This window comes from Engystomops pustulosus, chromosome 4 (genome assembly GCF_040894005.1).
Source record: "Engystomops pustulosus chromosome 4, aEngPut4.maternal, whole genome shotgun sequence".
Lineage (NCBI taxonomy): Eukaryota > Metazoa > Chordata > Amphibia > Anura > Leptodactylidae > Engystomops > Engystomops pustulosus.
In genome coordinates this window covers 128,347,341-128,368,749 of record NC_092414.1, presented here as the reverse complement: position 1 = coordinate 128,368,749, position 21,409 = coordinate 128,347,341, and the positions used below count along the sequence as shown (strand labels likewise).

The window sequence follows — 21,409 nt, the reverse complement described above, 5'->3', positions numbered from 1 at the left end:
CATAGCCACTGGTTCTGGCATCCTTCTCTATCCTACCCTGTACACACATCCATCTTTTTTTTTTTTTTTTTTTTTGCACACTGGTGGATTGCAGCGTGTTGTGCAGGTCAAATTCCAGTTTTAACTACCTCAGAGATAAATCGAACTAGCCAAACCAAATGCCCTCCAACCCCTCCCACTCTAAAAATGCAGGAGCAAAATTTCCAGACTGGGGTGGTCATTTATCTTCAATAACTTTTATACAGGAGGGAGACTCATCACAAGTTACTAAAGACCAACTAAACTTTTGGGATCACCAGATTGCACCTATTAAGGACATAAATTCATTTCTACCCATGGAAGCCGTTTGGTTTTTGTCTCTGAAAAAGTCCCTCTAATTCAATACTTGAGTGTGTGTTTACATAAAGGTTCAATATTTGCCCCAAAAATGCATAAAAGAAAAGGGATCTACCTCAAAGCAACATGAAAGGTGATAGCTATATTCTAGTGAAACACAGCCCATGCCTGTTCTGAGTGTGCACGGTCACCCTACTTTTACTAGAGGTCGATAAGGTGGCAGCCCCCTATTATCATGGCCATAAACTACTTTATACAGTGGGGGGGGATATATTTTGTGTGGTTTTACCAATTGGTGACACATCGGTATTAGTTGCCGTAGTAGTCGGCTAGTGGTGCTAGGCTTATACAGAATAGGCAGGGTGTGTGTGTGCAGCGTACACAATCCTGACCGTAGTTGCCCGATGAGAATTTCTGATATCACTGAGGTTTTCCCTTACATTTTAGACAAAGCGCTAACATAAATGTAAACTTTCCATACCTTGTGATTTTTTTTTTTTTTTTTTTTTTTTTCCTGTACTGCTGTCGATTCAATTCCTTGGCATTTTGTAAGCAGTTTCTACTTATCTATTCAGCTTCTGAAAACAATTAGTACATTTCTCAAACAAAGTAAAGTTGATGAAATAATTAGACTAATAATGGTCAGTAATGGAATACGGAGGGTTATCTCCAAGCTAATCCTTAAGTAATGGAATTGGTGTATCTCTGATTTTTTTTCCCTGCCATTCCCAGTGTGCAGAGGAAGGAGACAAGCGGTTATGGGAAATAAGGGGGAGCCACTGGAGGCCAGGCAAGAAAACCAGACCTTATCTCAAGCAATTAATCACGAAACTCATATTGTGGGACAATTATTCAAAGCTAATTCTAAAATAGCTTCAGAGCCCCAGGTCCTGAGATATTTCTCCTGAATTTGGTCAAGGTCATTGAGAGCAGTGGGGCAAAGCCTGCATTAGAATGAAGGCATCCGCCGAATTACTTATTAGATTTATATCCCTGCTTACTGCAAACAAGAGCGACGACTAGGAGCTGGCAAATATCTGTGTGGATGGTCTGATTCCTGATGGCATTGTTAAAGATGGGATTAAAATGTAACACTTTATTACACTTTTCAGAGCTTTCAGTGGTAGAAAAAATTATGAATCTATATCGAAGTGCAACTTGTATGTAGTCTTTCATAAAAACAGTCATCAGGTAAGGAAAACTACCATTAAGATAAAGCAGGGACACTCATAAATCAAGGCAAAGAGAGTGCGCTGGTACCAGAACCCCTCCATGCTGTTACTAGGTACAATGTATCCCCCTCAGAACTCTCCCCTGCTTCTGATTTTAGAAGGGAGGAGGCCATGGATGACAAATATAAGACTATTACCACAGTCACTCTGCTTGGATCTAGGACTAGTAGTTAGGAGCGTCAATGTGACACCCTGGCTGCCACCAATCCCAGTCATTCGGGTCTGCTCATATCTACTCTTGGGGTATCTGCAGATTTATGTTAAATGGCTGCAGGGTTTTCCCCAGTGGTTGTCCCACCGGCATCAAAACCAGTCTGGTGTCTGATGCAATGCAAAAATTGCTACATTATTAAGGTTGAGGTATTAAGGTGCAGTCATGTGCTTGCCGCAGATTTATAAGTATTGATGGAGATATTGGTGACCGATGTGTATACACTGCTGATGATAAACTCTGTTGTGATTGTGTTGACTGGAAACTCATCAGATGGATGCTTTTTCTTTTACTGTTGGTCCTATGTCGTTTTTAGATGAACAAGAAGTAAAGCTTTCATGTTTTTACTGCACTTGCGGAAGTCGTCCTAATGTATCTTCCTGCATACAGAAGAAACTTGGTTGCCCTTATTTCTGCGGACATATTAACTTTATTAATAATGTATTGCAATATTTTGAAGGTTATGTGACTCCCAGCAGTCAGTTCTGCATATAGAGCAGTTCCCCCATTTGTCAATTTTGGGTACCGTATGTAAAGAGGGGTTGTGTTTTGTTTTTTAATCCCCCCCCCCCCCAACCCATCTTAAATTATTTCGTATAAGTCCTGTGAAGTGTAAAACTTCACTTGACACCGGAAATTGCCTCTGTTTCAAAAAGAAGTTTAATACAGTTTAATTTTAACATCTCTAAATGTGTACATTTCTTTTGACCAGTCGAATATGCAGTTTTATAATAGCTGCTAGTACTGTCAAAGAAAATGCTGTGCCTCTTCAACCTGGTTGTATGTTACTGTCATCAGTAATAACATAGATGTGGTGATTTATGAGTCCAATTTATTGTATGTGACAGGCAAAGGGAATAGGTTGAGGTGTCCTTATCATAAACTATATCATAAATAACAAAGACCTAGCGCTTTGAATCCGCTTGTGGTGTCAGCAGCAAGTCCCTGTAAACAGCCCGGTCTAGTATGTAGTCATAGAAACTCGCAGTCCTTCTGTTATCTGGGCGCTCTGCAGTTATGTGATACAGCACTATTACCATATATATTAGTCCATTTATAATATCAGGTGTCAATGCTGGTCTGCTGTGTACACAGCTAGGCCATGCAAGCATCCAAATGTATCTGGAAATACGTGCAGGCCTCCATTGGAGGATTCTATAGTTATAGTAGATGCATTGGTCACATTACTGGTGCCCACTGAAGGTCAAAATATAAATCTACTTTCCAGTCTATAGTACAAATGTAGTAGTATAGTGTTCAGTGTCATTTTATGGGTACCTTTATTTATCCGATTTGTTTATTTTCCTCCCCTTTTACAGAGGAAGAAGAGGAGCAAGTTCCCACAGATGGTGGGACTTCAGCAGAAGCTATGCAAGTTCCTCTTGAGGAAGCGGAGATGGAAGATGAAGAGACTATTAATGACGAGAACTATTTAAGTAAAAGACCACTTGAGAGTCCAGAATCCTTGGAAATGCCTTTTGCCAAACGGCAAAGATTAGCCAATAGTAAAGGAGATGTTTTGGATGGAACTGTGGAGCCACGAGAGCCACTAAGTTCAATAAATGCTCAAAAGGTTTCCCCTATGCTTTCACCCACTCATTTGCAAGACAAATCTGATTTGACTCTTTCTTCCCCAGAACCAGTAATGCTTTCTCCTGTTCTGAAACCCCAGACTCCCTCTTCCAAACCTTTAGAATCTAAAGCATTTTCCTCCAAAACAAAATCAAAAGGTTCACCAGGACAAAAATCTAAATCTCCGAAATCCTCACAGTTGACTACAGTCTTGGGCAGTCCAATGCGATCACCGAAAAGTACTGTAAAAGATAAGAAGTCCCCAGGACGTGCCAAAAGCCCTAAGAGTCCCAAAAGCCCTAAAGCTACTGCCCCTACTCCCCAGCCAGTTGTTAAGCCAGAAACCCCTAGCCGTACCCCACTAGCTGCATTAAGTGAAAAGATTGGAAGAGAGAACATACAGATAAAACAAAATCAGTCATCACAGGATTCTGAAAAAATCAATTTTGAAAATCCCTCCAAAAAACCTTCTGTGTCTGATAATACAATTGAAGACTCAATTGATGCAGTTATTGCTAGGGCTTGTGCGGAACAAGAGCCTGATCCATTTGAGTTTTCCTCAGGTTCTGAATCTGAGGGTGATGTCTTTACTAGTCCCAAAAGACTTACAATAGCAGAACCTTCTACCCCCAAGGTTTCAGCTGCAAACAGTAGTCTCGGTAAAGCATGTAGTACCCCACTACCAGTTTCAGGAGGCACATCCAGTTCTGATATTTCATGGACAATGGATGATTCCATAAATGAAGTGATTCGAAAGGTCAGTCAGGAAACTCCATCAAATATGTCTATCAGTCAGCCATGCTTTTCTTCTCCCTCTGCATCTCCTCCTACTCCAGAACCACTCGTCAAAATTTTTGAGGACAAGTCTAAACTAGCTTCTCCAGTTGAGCTAAAGAAAAAGACAAAGAAAGAACTGAAAACAAAGTTGAAGAAAAAGGACAAAGAGAAGCAAAAAGATAAAGATAAAAGCAAGGACAAAAACAAGGACAAAAGCAAAGAAAAGGATAAAGACAAAGATGGCATTAAAGACTCTAAACTTCAGTGGAAGGACACCCTCAAGGAAGAAGATGGGGAGATGCCTAGGCTCAAGTCAAAGGATTTAAATGACTCTGATCAAAAACCAAAGCAAAAAGAGAGCAGCGGGAAGAAAGAAAAAGAAAAGCATAAAGATAAAAAGAAAGATAAGGAAAAGAGCAAAAAGGATAAAGAAAAGAAAGAAAGAGGAAAAGATAAAAACAAGGAAGAAAAGCTGAAAAGTGCACCATCCACTCCTGTTGTATTACCAACTAAAGACATTTCACTGCCGATGATGAGTACTCCCAATGCAGTTAGACTGCCATCTTTGATGCCTTCCATGTCACCACTTGTTCCAGAAAAGGTAACGGAAGAGAGAGAAAAGACTAAAGATAAAGACAAGAAAAAAGAGAAGAAAGAAAAGAAGAAAAAGAAGGACAAAGAGAAAGTGAAGGAGAAGGAAAAGGAGAAAAAAGAAAAGGACAAGAAAGACAAAGATAAGGAAAAGCATAAGCACGAAAAAGTAAGATATTTTACCAGTATTTAATTTTTTTTCCTAGACCTCAATACACATCTGTTCCAAATAAGGAGAGGGGGAAGAAAGGATCGGGCATTTGTTTTATAAACTTCACAAAGCCCAACTCTGCATTCTTTAATAGACATTGCCCCACTGCTTCCAGCATAGTTTTGATGGGTTTGTTAAGGTTTAGGGAAACTTTACATATAATTCTCCTGAGGGGTAAGGGTGGGGGGGGTTAAATGAATACATTTTTTTATGTAAAGTTGTATTACATACCTTAAGGGGTGTAATTTCTAAAATGGGGTAATTTTATGTGGTTTATACTACCATTTAGGACACTCAAAGCAGGTCCCTCAAAAGTATGATTGTGGGGCGGTTAGCGCCTAAAGTTCTAAGCCTCATGACATCCTACAAAAAAATCATGTCAACCTAAAGCAGACATTTGTTAAATGACAGAACAGTAGTGGCCAAGTCGTGATGGGGTTAAGCCCCATTGCACACAAACATTGTTTTGGAGTGTGTGCCATTGGACACACTGGGGCACATTTACTTATAAAGTTACTAGAGTTCACTTAAAGTGCATTGTCCGTGTATAATGCTGCGTGCGGCGATTCACTAAGATCGTGAGACAGAAATCATGATTGCGTCACTTCCCCACTCGGGTCCGACAGACTTCACCATTTTTTTTTTGTGGTGCACCTTTAACATGGGTGCGTGCGACACAATTTGCAAGCTAAATACGGCACTCGGTCCGAATCAGTCGGGCCATCGGACAGCACCCCACTTAATTTGACGCATGGAAGCCAGCGCAGCTGTGACTCAAAAGGGTTGCGTGTGACAATCGCAGCGCATACACTTCTTAAAGGGAACCTGTCACCAGGAGACCCATTTTTAGCTCTCCCCCAGTCCCCACAGAGCATAGTACATACACTGCCAAAGTGTTTTTGTATTAAAAAATTGGTGTTATATTGTACCTTCCATTAGAATCTGCTGTTTGACTAGGGAGGGACTGGAAAGGAGCAGTTTCCCCCCCCCACCCTTTTAGAAACATGTGACCTTTTCAAATATATGAATAACTGCCCACACTCAGGATTGGCTGTAGAGCAGCAGGGGGTGTTGCTAAGCCAAGTGATGGGTGTTTTCATATATTTGAAAAGCTCACATGGAGTAGCTGTTCCTCAAGGGTGGGGGGGGATCTGCTCCATTCCAGACCCTCCCATTTGGCAACTACCTAGTCACACAGCACATGCTAATGAAAGGTACAATATAACATTTTTTTTTTTTTCTGTAAAACCATTTTTACAGAAAAAAGATATTTTTTTTTATACAAAAACACTTTGGCAGTGTATGCTCTGTGGGGACTGGGGGAGTGCTAAAATGGGTCTCCTTGTGACAGGTTCCCTTTAAATACCTGTGCAAGCTGTTTTCGCCATGAAGAATGTGCACAGTCCCACAAAATTGCTGCACGTGACCCTTAGTAAATGTGCCCCACTGTTCTAAATATTATAATGGGCTGCAAAGATGTGAGACACATATGAACTTGGTCTACATTATGCCAAATGACTCATTATATTGTTAAATGCTGCTCAGCCGCCCAAGAATTGGGCTATGTACCCAGCCTTTGGCCTTCATAAAATTTAGATTAACAAGAAGAGAAATGGGCACTGGCCATCCGATGGGCCCTACATAGAAGCTTCCCAAGAATCAGAATTCCTACAATACATAACCTTGTACAAGGAATGGCTGATAAGTCATCTTGCACATTAGGATTTTGGCTGTTTTCCCTTTAAATCACTATCCTTTTTCAGGCTTTTTCTCCCCCTCCGCTGGGGTCTTAGCAGCAATATGGAGTTAAAGCTTTATCATTTGGTGCCCTGAGGTATGTGGCAAAGCAGCTAAATCCTTAAAGATTAGCAAATAATGCAGCACATGGCAGTGAAGGGTTTATGAGACTACTATTATTAGTTCAGGTGAAAGGAGAGTTGCTTATACATTTAACTGGACAAATCCACTAACAATGTATTGGAAGGCACTTACAAAGCCATGTTGTATTGCAATACGTTCCTTTTTATGGCAATTCAGGAAGCTTAAAAGTGAAAACACTCCCAATCTCGGGTTTTACACTTTACCCAAAATCCAGTTTTAACTCTTAGTGGCCAGATTTAACTTTTTCCAGTTTATTGAAATAAATCTATAAATCCCTGGGATGGAAGAGCAATTTGTGATGAATTAAAATTATAGTCAAGCCAAGCAATGATTGAATCTTAATGAAAATGGAGATAACACATTAACACAGCAGCGGCGCTAATGAAAATGTAAATGAGATTTTTGTTTTGTCTTAATGATTACATTGTCTTCCTTTTTAATATCCCCTTTCACTACCAGAGGGCTAGACTATGCCCTGCTGAGCAGATCTTCCAGGCCGGTTGGCTCAGCCAGCACTCTGCTGCTTACAAAAAGGAGCCCTCTCCGGGCTTTGGTTTTTCTGATGAGACAGAAGTCCTACAAAGTGGCTAATTTTGGCTATGTGGTATCATAGAGAGGATATATTATCCTATCGTATCTGTTCTCAAAATCTGATCGCCGTTTTAGAATCTGTACACCCGTTCAGAAGATATGGCCTCCAGCTTACTGACTAGGGGTGGTAACCTTTTTATTTTTGGGGGTCTCTGTGTGCTGGAGGTTTATATCCAAACCCTTCCTCCACAGTATCCACCCTTCCGCCAGTTTTAAAATTCCCATCTCCTGCTCCCATATCTACAAAGAGGCTCCAGCATCTTGGTAGATCAGGCGCACACACTGGCAGTTATGACCTTTCATCTCCGCCAGTCAATCTGGAAAGAAACTTGCAGGGAGGGGGAGATTCTTAATCCTTCTCCACCAGAGGTCTGCCAAAGAAAGTATAATGAATCTCCCACAAGAAAAAAATAGTCTGAGAAAATGAAGTAAATCGGCACGTGGGAGATTTCTTTTCTTGTGTATGGTTAGCATATGGTTATTGGGTTTCAGATGAAAAATTTGGGCTATGGTGAGAGTAAAGGACTCCTCCTTTTTCTTTTTTTGACATGTGGTGAGAGTAGAGTGCACTGTACTACCATAGAATGTTATAGTTGTGTATATTACTCATGTATTTCATCTCTTTTGTTTTAGCAGGCCAAGGTGGAGTTGGCTATTCCTGCCCCATCACCTGTGATCCCCCGACTGACTCTGCGGGTTGGTGCAGGCCAAGATACTATGTAAGTAGGAACAGCATAGATTTTTCTAACCATATGATTCATTTCTACCATATCTGTGACCCTGACTGTTTACTACCTCCACTTTGTCATTTACAATCATGGCATTCGCCAATATCCCAATTTGAGGACTGCCAAATAAGTATTTCTGGGAAATTTACTGAATTCAATTCTAATGCAATTAGACCTCATTTGGTTCCCTAAATAAATAAAAGGTCAGTCTGCAAATGAAGCTTATCTCTGGGCACAGCCTCCATAAATTGTGCTTTAATGTTTTTTTTACTGATCTTATCCATAATGGTTTAGATGGTGTTAGTTCATTTGGGCTTAAAATATTTAAGACTGCTTCTTAATGTATTATTAGAACAGCGCATTACAGCATTTTCTCTGCCGTGTTATCAAGTCACTGATCACTCATTGACTTAATGCCACTAGGTGCTTAAGATATGGCATCTACTGGACACTCGTGGACTAACTTAGGTAGGTGTGTAACTTATTCTAATTCCCGTCACAGAATTACTGGCGGTATTGCTCACAGATTAGGCTGAGACTGAGGATGTTTAATTTCTTTTCCACCTTGGTCTTTACTATACACACCCAGCAGGCACATCTTTGGGCATCATATGGTTACTTAGACTCTAATATCAGGCTGCTTTGTACATATTAATATATGATTCAGCTAGTGACCTGCTCATGAACGTGTACAGGCAGTCCCCAGGTTACATACAAGATAGGCTCTGCAGGGTTGTTAAGTTGAATTTGTTTATAAGTCAACACAATATATTTTTTTTAACCCCAGCCAAAAATTTTTTTGTCTCCTGTGACAATTGGATTTGAAAAATTGCAATCAAGCTTTATTGTTAATCCTGATTCTTATGACAATCCAGACACCACTGATAACTGTTATAGCTGTTTATTTTGGCCTAAGGATAAAGTACAGTAAACTACTAACATCCAGAGGTCAGTTTGTAACTATGGGTTGTCTGTAAGTCGGGTGTTCTTTATTAGGGGACCGCCAGTACAATATTGGAAGGAGACCTTGAACCAGGTCTATTTGCAGAGGATAAAACCCTGATGACAGAAGAGGACTGCCCAAACCACTAGGATAGGACCTGCACTATTGTTTGGTTCTCGGGCAGTCTGTTCACATGCAGGGGTAAGGCAACCGCAACTGTGTGTATGAGCCCATAGAACAGTGATGGCAAACCTTTTAGAGGCCGAGTGCACAAACTACAACAAAGACCGCTTATTTATCGCAAGGTGCCAACACAGAAATGTAATTTGTGATTTATACTCCCTTCTCTGACACAGTTTTCATTGATACCAGCACTCTGAGGACACCAATAAAGCAGAAAATAGTCCCAGGTACAGCTTTCACTTTAAAATAGCTCTGTGCACAGCAAGTCCTGGGCTGTCTGGGACTGCAGGAAGATACCTGGAGTCCTCTCTGGTGATGGCCTGAGTGCCCACAGAAAGGGCTCTGAGTGCCACCTCTGGCACCAGTGCCATGGGTTAGCCATCACTGTTATAAAAATACATAGGTACGTGTCGAGGGCAAAATAAATGTTGACTCTCAAATGTAATGGAGACAGAAGTTAGAGCTTTTGCTGAGCTGCAAGATTTTCACCATGACTCGCAATGGGACAGCTTTACAGTTTTCTACTTGCATATATAATGGTTTGTTATCTTTCATTGTATGTGTAGTGGATTGTCAGGATTTTGTTGTTTACTGATTTATAATTCTCTTAGTTGTATGTTATTGGCTCCAATGAGACATTCTGCCTGGTTGGTAGTGACCTATGGACTGGCACATTACATTTATATAACACAGTAAAGGTGCCCTCTCCATTCTTCTCACTCACCTGGCTACCCCTTTCAATGTTTGCAGAAAAGAATAGGGATCATTAGACTGCACTCTATGGGCATATCCAGATTGCCTTTGCCTTTGCCCTTAACCTTGGCTCTTTCTGTGTGTTTGGGGCGAGGATGGGGTGGTGTTTTATTGACTCATCAGGCTGTTGGTTTGCATTTCATGACCTAGTCCATTTAATCCACTGTTCTGTGGTGGGGAAACAGGTAAAGGAATCCTGCTGAAAATCCCTCCTTGTGCACGTTTCCATGAATAAGGCCAGTGTCTGCAGCAGTTAGGGCAGCGTGACCAAATCCTCCAGAAAACGTAACGCTAGCAGCAGGGGGCTATTGTGGGACACAGCTGTAGGCGGTGTTGGTTACTCCGCTAGCGATTGCTCATTCAACAGAAGCCCATGAAGGAGAACCAGGAGTGGAATTAATTCTGGAGGAAGAAATGATACTGCAGGGAGAAGAATGTGGAAGAGTAAACCACTGTATGCGGAGAGCTAAACAATGGATCGCTGGCACGGACTGTCTGTGTTTATTGCTGCACTAATGGGCCTCCAAATTATTTTACAACGTGGAATTTAGTGGTTTATTACTTAGAAATGAAAACTGCTAACAGCTGGATGGCTGCATTAAAGACTGCTGAGTGACTATATAACACAAGTAGGCAGCACTGTGCACCATATTGCACCTTAACCCATTAGGTCAAGTGCTTTATACAAGGCATCAGCCATAATCTCTGATTTCTCTTCTGGACCTTCTGATAAACCTGTACAGTGAGAAGCAGAATAAGCTGAAGGCAGTTTTGTCTTCATTGGCTACAAATTGGCTGCAGAAGCTATTAATGTAACCATCTCCAGAAAGCCAACACCACAGGAATGGAAATCTAATTACTGCAAATAAACAGACTGTCTAATAGCGGTCACTGCGTATCCTCTCCCGAGATGACGGATCGGAGGCATGTGCTCCTCCTGGAGCCGTATTTCACAGCTAATGTTGGGAGAAAGTGAAGTGTCTCATCTTTTACCATCATTTTATTGTTAGTTTTAATCTACCTGTAAGACTACATTATGTCAGATACATTTCAGCTTATTTTTAATTGTCCTTTTTGCATTTCTATAAAAAATAGAATTTTTATCTCTTTTTCCTTTCTCAAGGAATATAATTACCATTGCTCAATTGTGCTATATTCTACGGCATGGTGTCTTCAGTCTGGGTCCATGTCATAGTTCACATGCAATAGTTTGGAGATCCTTATTGCTGAAAGAAATGAAATGACAGTTCTTGGTGCTTGTGTGTGTATGTGTATATTATATATCCTAAACATAACTTTATGGCCACAAAATACCATGCAGCAAATGATTTAAAGGAAATTTCCAAATTTTTATAATTTATTATGTTTGCGCAGTGGGTCCATTTTATAACGACTCTACATCCCTGCTGGCTATATTTAGTGAGAGTTATAGAAATGTAATTCGGGTGGTTCTGCAGTCCGCTCCTCTTGTAAACTACACTTGACACTACTAAAGTCGAGGGCAGGAAGCATTTTCCTGTGGAGGTTACACTGTTTAGGAATTTGTTTTGCTGCCAGCCACAGATCCGCATTTGAGGAAGGAAGTATTGAATTAGCAAATATTTGTAATGTCTTTAATGTAAGAAGCTGAAAGACTTGGACACCCCTTCATCTTGGAGATAAAAGTTATCAGCACTAAAATGGGCCTCTATTAATGTTCATTTGAGTAGTTCCCACATGTCAGTGTAAAGACTCCAGTGTATTCAGGACTTCTTAATGTCTGGGTATATTTTCACTGCATTTCTATGTATGCTCAGTGGAAGCTTGAATTAAGAGAGAGAAGAATATTTACTGTTCACTGACTGGTAATATTTTTATCCTACATGGTATAATCGTATATAGGTGACCGCACGGTACTTGTCTGTATGGTATATCCACAGGATTTACTGAAGATCTCGTGTTGCACTGGCACGCTGTGAACTATGGTGTCCACATTTTGAATTGTATATTTTACTCCATGTACAGGAGATGTCTTCGCTTTGATGTTGTTCAGATATTGACACAAATTGACAATTATGTTTTTCTACTGTTTTTCTCCTCAGAGTTATCAGTAAAGTGGTATCTGCTCCAGATGCCAAAACTGCTCCTCCACCATCTTTGCCTAAATCGCCTCCACCTGTCCCATCTCCGGCTCCGGTACCAGTTCTTGTCCCACCTCCTGTACAGGCACCACCTGCACCGGCGGCAGCATCACCAGCTCCTAATCCAGTTGCCCCTGCACCTGGACCGAACACTGGCAATTCTAAAACACCATACAGAAGTGTTGTCACAGAGACGGTCAGTACATATGTGGTAAGTGCTTTCATGTTTACATTTCTGAGGGTTAAGTCTATTGCCAATTTAAACCAACAAGTAAACAGGCAAGTGTGTATAGGCGCCTATACACACTTGCCTGTTTTCTTGTTGGTTTAAGCTCATTCCTTGAGTGTGTTGGCTTTGTGGCATAACCCATTGTGTATTATTACACACCCCACATTGTTTGGTTTATGGGTATTGCCAACTTCCAAAATATGCACTGACCATCCCCATTAGTCCATCTGTTGATCTTCTGTTCCTGGACTTAGGTTCCCAAGCACACATTATCCTATCCTTTTTACAAGAGGAACAAGTAAAGTTAGTCTGCCCACAGTTTTTTTTACAAAGCTGTATCCATATCTGAATGGATCTGTGTTTTTTGATGATCTGGAAAATTGTAGCCTTTTGTGTGTGTTTATGTCACGTCTGATCTGATTTTTCTCATTTTAATCTTTTAAGGACACTTTTCTGCATTTTCTATTTTGCTTGTGTTTTCCTCCGCACCCTAAAAACTTTTAAGGTTATCATTTTGTTTGAGAGCTTATGTGTGTCACCCTTTCTCTACACAGCAGATACCTGTTGTATTATAGAGAAGGGACCTACCGCTAATACCTGATCTGTTCTGACCAGGATCATGGACTGTAAATGCCCGATTCCTCACCCTCTAACAATAGAAATGATCCAAAGCTCATATAGTTCTGAAAAAATCCTGCAAAAAATACACCTATCCCAGTTTCATACACCGCAGTATGAGAATATGCCAGTATGGCTGATTAAATGTTAAGGGGGAGATTTATCATAAGTCTCTTAGAGCAAAACTGTTCTAATTGCCCATGGCAACCAATCAGAGCTCAGCTTTTTTTCCCACAGCTGTTTATAAAATTAAATTTGACCTTTTGATTGGTTTCCATGGGCAAGTAGAACAGTTTTACCGTAAAACGTCATGATAAATTTCCTCTTAAATGTTTTTTTAAAACTGAGCAGAAACTATATATTTGGTATCTCTGCAAATGTGCGGACCCATAAAATAAAGGGGATTAAATACAAAGCCTGTAAGAATATGGCCGGAGTGTAGGGGTTTTTTGGTCAGCATTGCAAATAATATAAAATATGAACACTAGGAAAAGAAGTTTATCCCACATATTACATGTACTTCTGTAGGACCAGGAAAATACAATAAAACTTATGGGTTTTGGACAGTGAGTGGGTGAAAAAAAAATGCAAAAATGGGAACGGGCTGTGGTTCTTAATGGGTTAACAGAAAGTCCAGGAGAAGCATAATCTGAGTGGGTCCCTTTTTGTGACCTATCTGTATCTTTTGTCTAGTGTATATACTGCAGAATACAAGGATGACCACGTGTCCTTTACTACAACCCTAGACTTCGGCCTTACATCCAGCCCTGCACAGGATAATTGTAGGCAGCAGAACAATTCCTAACTGAATGGATTGACTAAATTATCCAGCAGGAATGGGACTGCCTTTCTGGTCTTGTTTCACTTGGATTTTGATTCCGAGTGACAGATGTAATAAAGTAAATGGAAAGTTACTGAGTAACAACTTGTTATACCCTTGATCTTATCAGCAACCTGAACTGTAGAGTTTGGCTAATAAGTAAAGATGCAATAAATTCCCGTCTTCCGCTGCTGTGTGTATGTAATAGGGGGATTTCTGTACATCCAGGCCTACGTGTGTCACTTTGCTTTACTGCATAATTTAGGCTCTATGTGTTCTGCATGTCAATAAAATAGCAACACAGGGATATGTAGGAAATGGTAGTGAATAGACAATAGTCTGTCGGATGTTCACATGAAATAAGATCCCCAGAACTCGTCTTTGTAGAATTCTGTTGGATGGTTTCTGAATAAATTGACAACTCCTTGTCCTGACTACACAGTGCTGACTGCAGGAGTGTGTGTGTATAGACACAACCCAACGCCCAGTTGTCTCTTTACTCTAAAAGGTTCTTGTAGGCTATAATGATACAAAATACATATTTTATGTGAAATACAAGCTGGTGGGGGCTTTTTTAAAACAATAATAACAAACCTTAATGTAGCAGTGATAAACCTTTTTACAAAAGTTTACAGTGTGTGTGTGTGTGATCATATTAGTTATACCTTTTTTTGTGATTTATACTGTGCACCTATTCCGTATCATTTGTCCCTCAGAAACACTACAACGTGAATATAATACTCTATTTGTTTTCTTATCTTTTTACAGATCCGTGATGAATGGGGGAATCAGATATGGATCTGTCCAGGTTGTAATAAACTGGATGACGGCAGTCCAATGGTCGGGTGTGATGGATGTGATGAGTGGTATCATTGGTAAGCAGATTATGTTAATGGTTTATTCATTGCTTTTTGGTCATTTGTACCTTGGCATGACATTGGTGGGTGGATAACTACTATTTTTAGGAGTTGGCTGTATGACGGACGTGAATGACCTTACACTTTACTGACTGGTTTTAATGAACTTCCTGATGTAAATTCCCTTCTTTCATTTGGTTACCACATTTTCCCCTACTAGCACACTTATGAAGAAATGTTCCCCAGATGTGTGAATCTCCCGAGTAAATAGTTAGTCCAAAAAAGAGATACCGTATATATCCAACCCGGGTAGAAGCCAAGGCCCTTAATTTTACCACCAAAAACTGGGAAAACCTATTGACTCGAGTATAAGCTGAGGGTGAGAAATGTATTGGTCATGGCCCTACCCCATGTAGCGTAGAGCCAGCCTGCCCAGCGCAGCTCCTCTTCTTTCTTCGTTCTTCAGTAACAGCCAACGGGGTGCGGCCATGTCCTCTCCCGCCCGGCACATACTATGACGCCATCAGCGGCCGCATCATGGTATGTGGCGGCCGGGAGATAACATGGCTGCGCCCTGCCGGCTGTTACTGAAGAACGAAGAAAGAAGAGGAGCTGCGCTGAGCACCAGGGCCTCCGGAGGATGAGTATGTAAGTTAATTTTTTTATTGACTCGTGTATAAGCCAAAGTGAGGTTTTTCAGCACATTTTTTGTGCTGAACAACTCTGCTTATACATGAGTATATACGGGACCTTAAAATCTCTGTTTCTAAACATAATGCTTATTCTCCACCTTTAAATATACTGATAATGGTCAGGAAGCTAAGAGGCTTTGTTTATCTGCACTGTGCAAAACCCAAGTAATACTGATTGACAGGAAACTTAGACTTGCAGAGATTGACCAGAGATCAGCCGCTTCCTATTTTAGCCCTGCGTTTAGTACAGCACATTTACTGTGAGAAGCTTATTAGTATATTTTTCAAACTGTTTTTACATAGAAACTTTTCATGGTTTTTATGAATTTTTGAGTAGTTTCACGCCTGTTTGGAAATGGGGGGGCAAGAATCTAATTTTTGTTTGAAACCAAAGATATCCGCTCATTTCTAATGTGTGTAGTGACGTTATTTTGCCGCAGCCTTGTGGCATTGCGTAGCGACCGCTTATTTCCACATCGGCATCTGCAGGAATAAGTGAGGTTACTCATTTGCTGCAGATCACTAAGTCCCGCATCTGTCTGTTGCACTACAATACTCCTGTAGGATCTGATGTGTTATGTGTACACATACCAATAATCTTTTAACTTCCAACTTATTCAGATGGCACAGCTATGTGTTCCTGTATTTGGGCTGAACTCAAATACATCTTATGCCCTTTCAAATACGCCTATGCCCTTTCCCCCATTACACACGCCAAGTGTGTATGTGTAATTGGCACAGAGACTGCTCATCTCCCCGAGTTTGATAACATCCCACCACCTGCTTCTTTCTTTCCCACAACATGGACCATCACTGGACAGTTAGGGCAGACTAGATGTTGGCGCATTTTGTCTGAAGTGTATGACAAAACACTATCTAAATAAGCTAGTGAAGGGAAAATATGTTACTTGTCAACTTGAGCAGTAAATGGCCATTTATCCCTAAAAGGGGTTAACCGAAGTTTAAATGCTATCCTCTGTCCTGTGGGTAGGGGATAACACGGTATTTGAGGCTCCATCTGCTGGGAAGCCGCTCTCTCTAATCTGATGGGGCTGCAGGTCAAACATGCACACATTGGAGTGCTGTGCTCACTTAGTGTCGTCCTGCTACATCACCAATTAGAGTACAGGACAGCCGCTCTATGGATTGCGGGGGTCCCATTCACTGATCACCTTGTTATAACCTCTAAACTTGGCGCAACCCTTTTATAATGGCTGTCTCCCTACTACCTGCATTACGGTCATCCGTAGATGCGTTACTATGCCGCACCTCAGTTATTTGAGTGTCTGTGTGCTCTTTTTGTGTGTACTTTCACTCTTGTGTCTTGTTCTTATTTTTTTTTTTTTTCAATCTATTTCCTTTTCAGGCCTTGTGTTGGATTAACAGCAGAGCCAGAAGAAGATAAGTGGTTTTGTAAAAAGTGTGACGGCCAGAAAAAAGATAAAAAGCACAAAAAACGGAAGCACAAAGCTCACTGACTTCCAGGGACAATTTCTTGGCGTGACATTTCTGTGCTTCATCTCCTGGAGGAGCGGGTGGCTTGGTCGTACTGGGTTGCACTCGGAAGCCTTGGGGGATCCACTTGAACATTGATGTGGGGCTCCACCACAAGACCTGGGAAGACCTCTGTTTGGTCTTCTGCTTTATCCTGTACTTAGATGTACTTTGTCTTCACAAGTTGAACTTGTAGCCTATTTGATAAATATTCTGTAAAATGTAGTGAATGATTTTAAAAAAAAAGACTATTAAGGGAACTGTGGCATTTCACTTTCCACATATTCGCTGTACTGGATAATAATTGTATGAAGATCAGTTGGATTCCCGTACCAATATACATGTCAAGGTCATATTTTGTTATAGAAATATTATCAATCATCCTTTTCCTTTTTTTTTTTTTTGGCTAATATAAATAAATGATTCTTTCTTTGTGAAATATATATATTTTTAAAGAAAACTTTCTATTCTCTCCGCTTTTTTTTTCCTAGCCATTTTTTTCATTGATATTTGTAATATATTTTAGATTTGTTTTTGGTCTTACTTTTTTAACCATACGTCTACACACCAGTGTGCACACGCTTGGCATTTATTGGTTTCATAGTCCCTTAGGCTTTTCACTGAATTGGGTGCAGATTCCCAATTATAATACGAGAAGAGTATATTTCAGTGTAAATCCAAACTATATGTGCTTTTGTGTCTGCTTATTTTACATTGCAGCTTGAAGCATTATTGCTTATTTGTTACCTTTCATGTGAAAGGGTGTTTTGTATATATTAAAGGCGTGTCTGAAATCTACCATGTGCTGTGTTGCCCATTTTATTATTGGGTTTATTCAAAAATAGTTTTATAGAGGCTTTGGGGGAGTGAAATTATGATTTGTAAAGCACTACTGAATTTGATGGTTCCATATAAATAAAGATGATTATTATTAAATTATATGCTCCATACTATGAGTATAAGTTGTGTCCACCAGCATGTTATAAAGAAGCATTTTGTTTGCGTGGGATCCATACTTGGTAGTACTATCGCCTAGTGTGAAATATGTTGGATTTTGCCTCCTGTACATATGAAGAGGAAATAAGTTCTGCTCGGTTCACCTGTTCGATAAATATGACTGCTGAAGGTGATTTCACCATTATTGTTGTCATAAAGCTGGGTATAGAGGTCATTGACAATGGTAATGGAGGCATATCCTGACTACTAGACCTACCCGCATTCTCACTATAATATTCCCTTTAATTCCTTTTCAGGCACATTTCTTTTACTTCCAGCTTTCTGCTGTACAGAAAATGTTGCAGCGGCTCTAATACAAAGGCTACATTCTCCTACAATCATGAAGAAAAGATATAGAATCACTCTGAATTATTGAATGGTCATAAATAAATATATGTATATTTACCATAAAAAGTATTTTTATTTGCTCTGATTTTTGGTTTTGAAAATCTGTATTTCTTTTATCCATAGCCTTTACTATCAATAACCATAACCTTTTACTATGAATAATTTACACTGAATACCAATAAGTTCAAGAATCATATTTTTATTGTTAATTCCAGACACCAAATGATTAAAAACATTATATAAAAACATACGTATCAGAAACCATGGAAGTATGATAACAAACAGTATAAATGAGAAAGCGAGAGGAAAGCGATGCACAAATCAGGCCAATACGTAACAATACAAGATATGTTCCAACAATAATCTCTTTATTAATGTAAACAAAGCAGACAAAATTACCATACACAAACATCTAAAAGCATTTAAAACAAAAATATACAAAAAGTGACCAATGTGGAGATCCCGGTCTGGATCGTCCACAAAAAACCTCTAAGTCCAGACACAAAATATTGTCTGTGCACCTCTACCCAGTTAGTGTGAACCTATAATGGATGTTACATACAATGCTCCTAATGAACAGTATAAATGGATACTGGCTAATATACTATCAAGATAAAGAGGGAGTGCCAACAATATCAGATATTACATGCGTGTGATCCTGGGGATGTATCAAATCAACCATTTTTTTTCCAATCCGAATGCAACAAGACTTGGACTAGTATTGATGATCCCAATCCTACAAAAATTACATCCAGAGAAAAAAAACAATCAATTCCCACCACTGGCCATCATGCTATGTTAGACAGTCAGTGTCCGGCACTGCCTGAATAAAATTTGTTGATTTGATAGATCCCCAGCATCACACATGTAATATTTGATATCGTTGGCACTTCCACTTTATCTTTACACTATTTTAGCCAGTATCCATTTATATAATTTGTTATCATACTACCACGGCTTTTGATACATTTGATTATACAAATATATATTATACATGTATGAAGCGTTTTTCCCCTTCATCATGATGGCACCACCAGAGAGAGAAAGGGATCCGCCCTCCAAGGACAGGAAACCTGAGCATAAAAAGAGGCTCCTCCTACTCCACCTCAGTTTGGTTTCCTGTCCTTGGAAGGAGACCTGAGCACGCCGTGATGAAGGTGTCCCTGCGGTGTCTCACTTACCCTTCTCCATGAAAGGATTGTGGGACTCCGTCAGTTCTATCCTCCGGTGTGGGTATGAGGTTGTGGCGCTTCCTCCCTCTGTGCGTGCAGAACCTCGGCCGGAAATTTGCTTGTAGGAACCAGCGGCTGCTGACAACGGGCGTGAGTGGAAAGCGCGCACCGGAAGTGACACGTAGTCACTTCAGGTTTCGGCTACGAGCGCTCAAAGTGTCGCTCGGAACGAGAATGGAGCGGGCCGCATATCTTCTAAAGCGGTGAGGCTCACCCTTTCTTTATTATTTAAAGGAAAATTGTTTTTTTTCTGTGTTCTCGCCGCTGGCAGCCTGACCAGAAGGACAGGGGCCACGCCCACTTGGCTGGAGTTTTAAAAATGGAAGAGTGGGACTGCTGAGTGCTGGTTACAAGTCAGTTGTGCAGCATGGCAGACAAGTGAGATCTTACAGAGACACCCAGGACTCCAGCCCCGGTAACTATACTGCAGGGCGGTGAGTGTTTTCACTTTTTTTGTACTGATCTTTTGTTTGCCTATCTTAGGGAGTAGAAAGGCCTAAAAAGGCTACCCGTAAGACGCACCATAGTGTAAAATTTGCACTCATAAACTCCTTTCCAGTTATGAAAAAGCCACCTGTAACACCTATATTGGCAAGATCTTAACTGAGGAATCTGCCGTTTGGATGGAATCATTAAGGAGCGTGGTTAGCGAAGAAGTCCGAAGGGCCAGAGAGTTGTCAAATCCTAACCCGCCCCCTCTCACTCAGGAGCAGCCAGGGACCTCCGCAGCAGTATATATTGCAGAGGGGTCAGGATCAGAGGAGGAAGGTGTAGCCTCAATTAGCGATTCAGGTTCCCTGGCCTCTGAAACGGAACAGGCAGGGCGTCCTCTGTTTAACTGGTTCGCGACCACCCGCCGTGTATTCACGACGGTGGTCGCGTTCCGATGCATGGAGAGGGCTCGCGGGCCGAGCCCTCTCCATAGCCGGTAAGTCTCTGCTGCATATTGCAGCAAAGGCTTACCGGTAACACCCGCGATCGGTGCCGGCACCGATCGCGGGTGTTTTCTTGCTGATCGCCACCGGCAAAGCTGCCGGAGGCTTCAAACAGATGACGTCACAGGGAGCGGCGATCCGTCACCATGGTAGCTTCGGGTCTCACGAAGACCCGAAGCTACTTCAGGTTAACCCATTCATTACAATGTGCTATCAGCACATTGTAATGTATGAGGAGTAAAATCCCCATATACTGCCATACTGTAGTATGGCAGTATATGGTAGGATCGATCAGACAACCTAGGGTTAAAGTACCCTAGGGAGTCTGAAAAATAGTAAAAAAATTAAAAAAAAGTGAAAAAAAAAATTATAATTAAAAAAACCTAAAAATTTAAATCACCCCCCTTTCCCTAGAACTGATATAAATAAACAGTAAAAATCATAAACACATTAGGTATCGCCGCGTCTGAAAATGCCTGATCTATCAAAATATAATAACGGTTTTTCACTGCGTTTAACCCCGTAACGGAATATCGTGTCCAAAGTCAAAACTGGCACTTTTTTGCCATTTAAAAAAAAATTTAAAATTCTATAAAAAGTGATCAAAAGGTCGTACAGTCCTAAAAATAATATCATTCAAAACCTCATCAAAAGTCGCAAAAGATGACACCACCCTCAACTCCATACACCAAAGTATGGAAAAGTTATAAGCACAAGACGGCAAAATAAAAATAAAAATTTTGTTCATGAGGTTTTAATTTTTGTAAATGTATGAAAACATTATAAAACCTATACAAATTTGGTATCCCTGTAATCGTACTGACCCAAAGAATAAATTAGATGCGTCATTTGTGGCGTGAAGTGAAAGCCGTAATATCCAAGCCCACAAGAATACGAGACATATGCGTTTTTTCACCATTTTCACTGCATTTGGAATTTTTTTTCCCGCTTCCCAGTACATGGCATGGAATATTCAATGCGATCACTATGAAGTGCAATTTGTTACGCAAAAAACGAGCCGTCACATAGCTTTTTACGTGTAAAAATAAAAAAGTAATA

The 21,409-nt window shown here is 40.5% G+C and overlaps 1 protein-coding gene across 3 annotated transcripts in view; it reads left to right on the top strand.

Moving 5' to 3' along the window:
• The window catches only part of TAF3 (TATA-box binding protein associated factor 3), a 60,662-nt gene extending 43,025 nt beyond the window's left edge, over positions 1 to 17,637 (top strand). The window contains exons 3-7 of one of the 3 annotated variants that reach the window (XM_072147413.1): positions 3,099 to 4,888; positions 8,039 to 8,121; positions 12,091 to 12,340; positions 14,565 to 14,671; positions 16,712 to 17,637. In XM_072147413.1, the coding sequence (XP_072003514.1) occupies positions 3,099 to 4,888; positions 8,039 to 8,121; positions 12,091 to 12,340; positions 14,565 to 14,671; positions 16,712 to 16,823 (2,342 nt within the window). In that variant the 3' untranslated portion in view covers positions 16,824 to 17,637. Of the gene's footprint in view, positions 1 to 3,098; positions 4,889 to 8,035; positions 8,122 to 12,090; positions 12,341 to 14,564; positions 14,672 to 16,711 lie in introns of all 3 variants that reach the window. The other 2 variants (XM_072147414.1, XM_072147412.1) reach the window with 2 other exon arrangements.
• Positions 17,638 to 21,409: the final 3,772 nt, after the last annotated feature.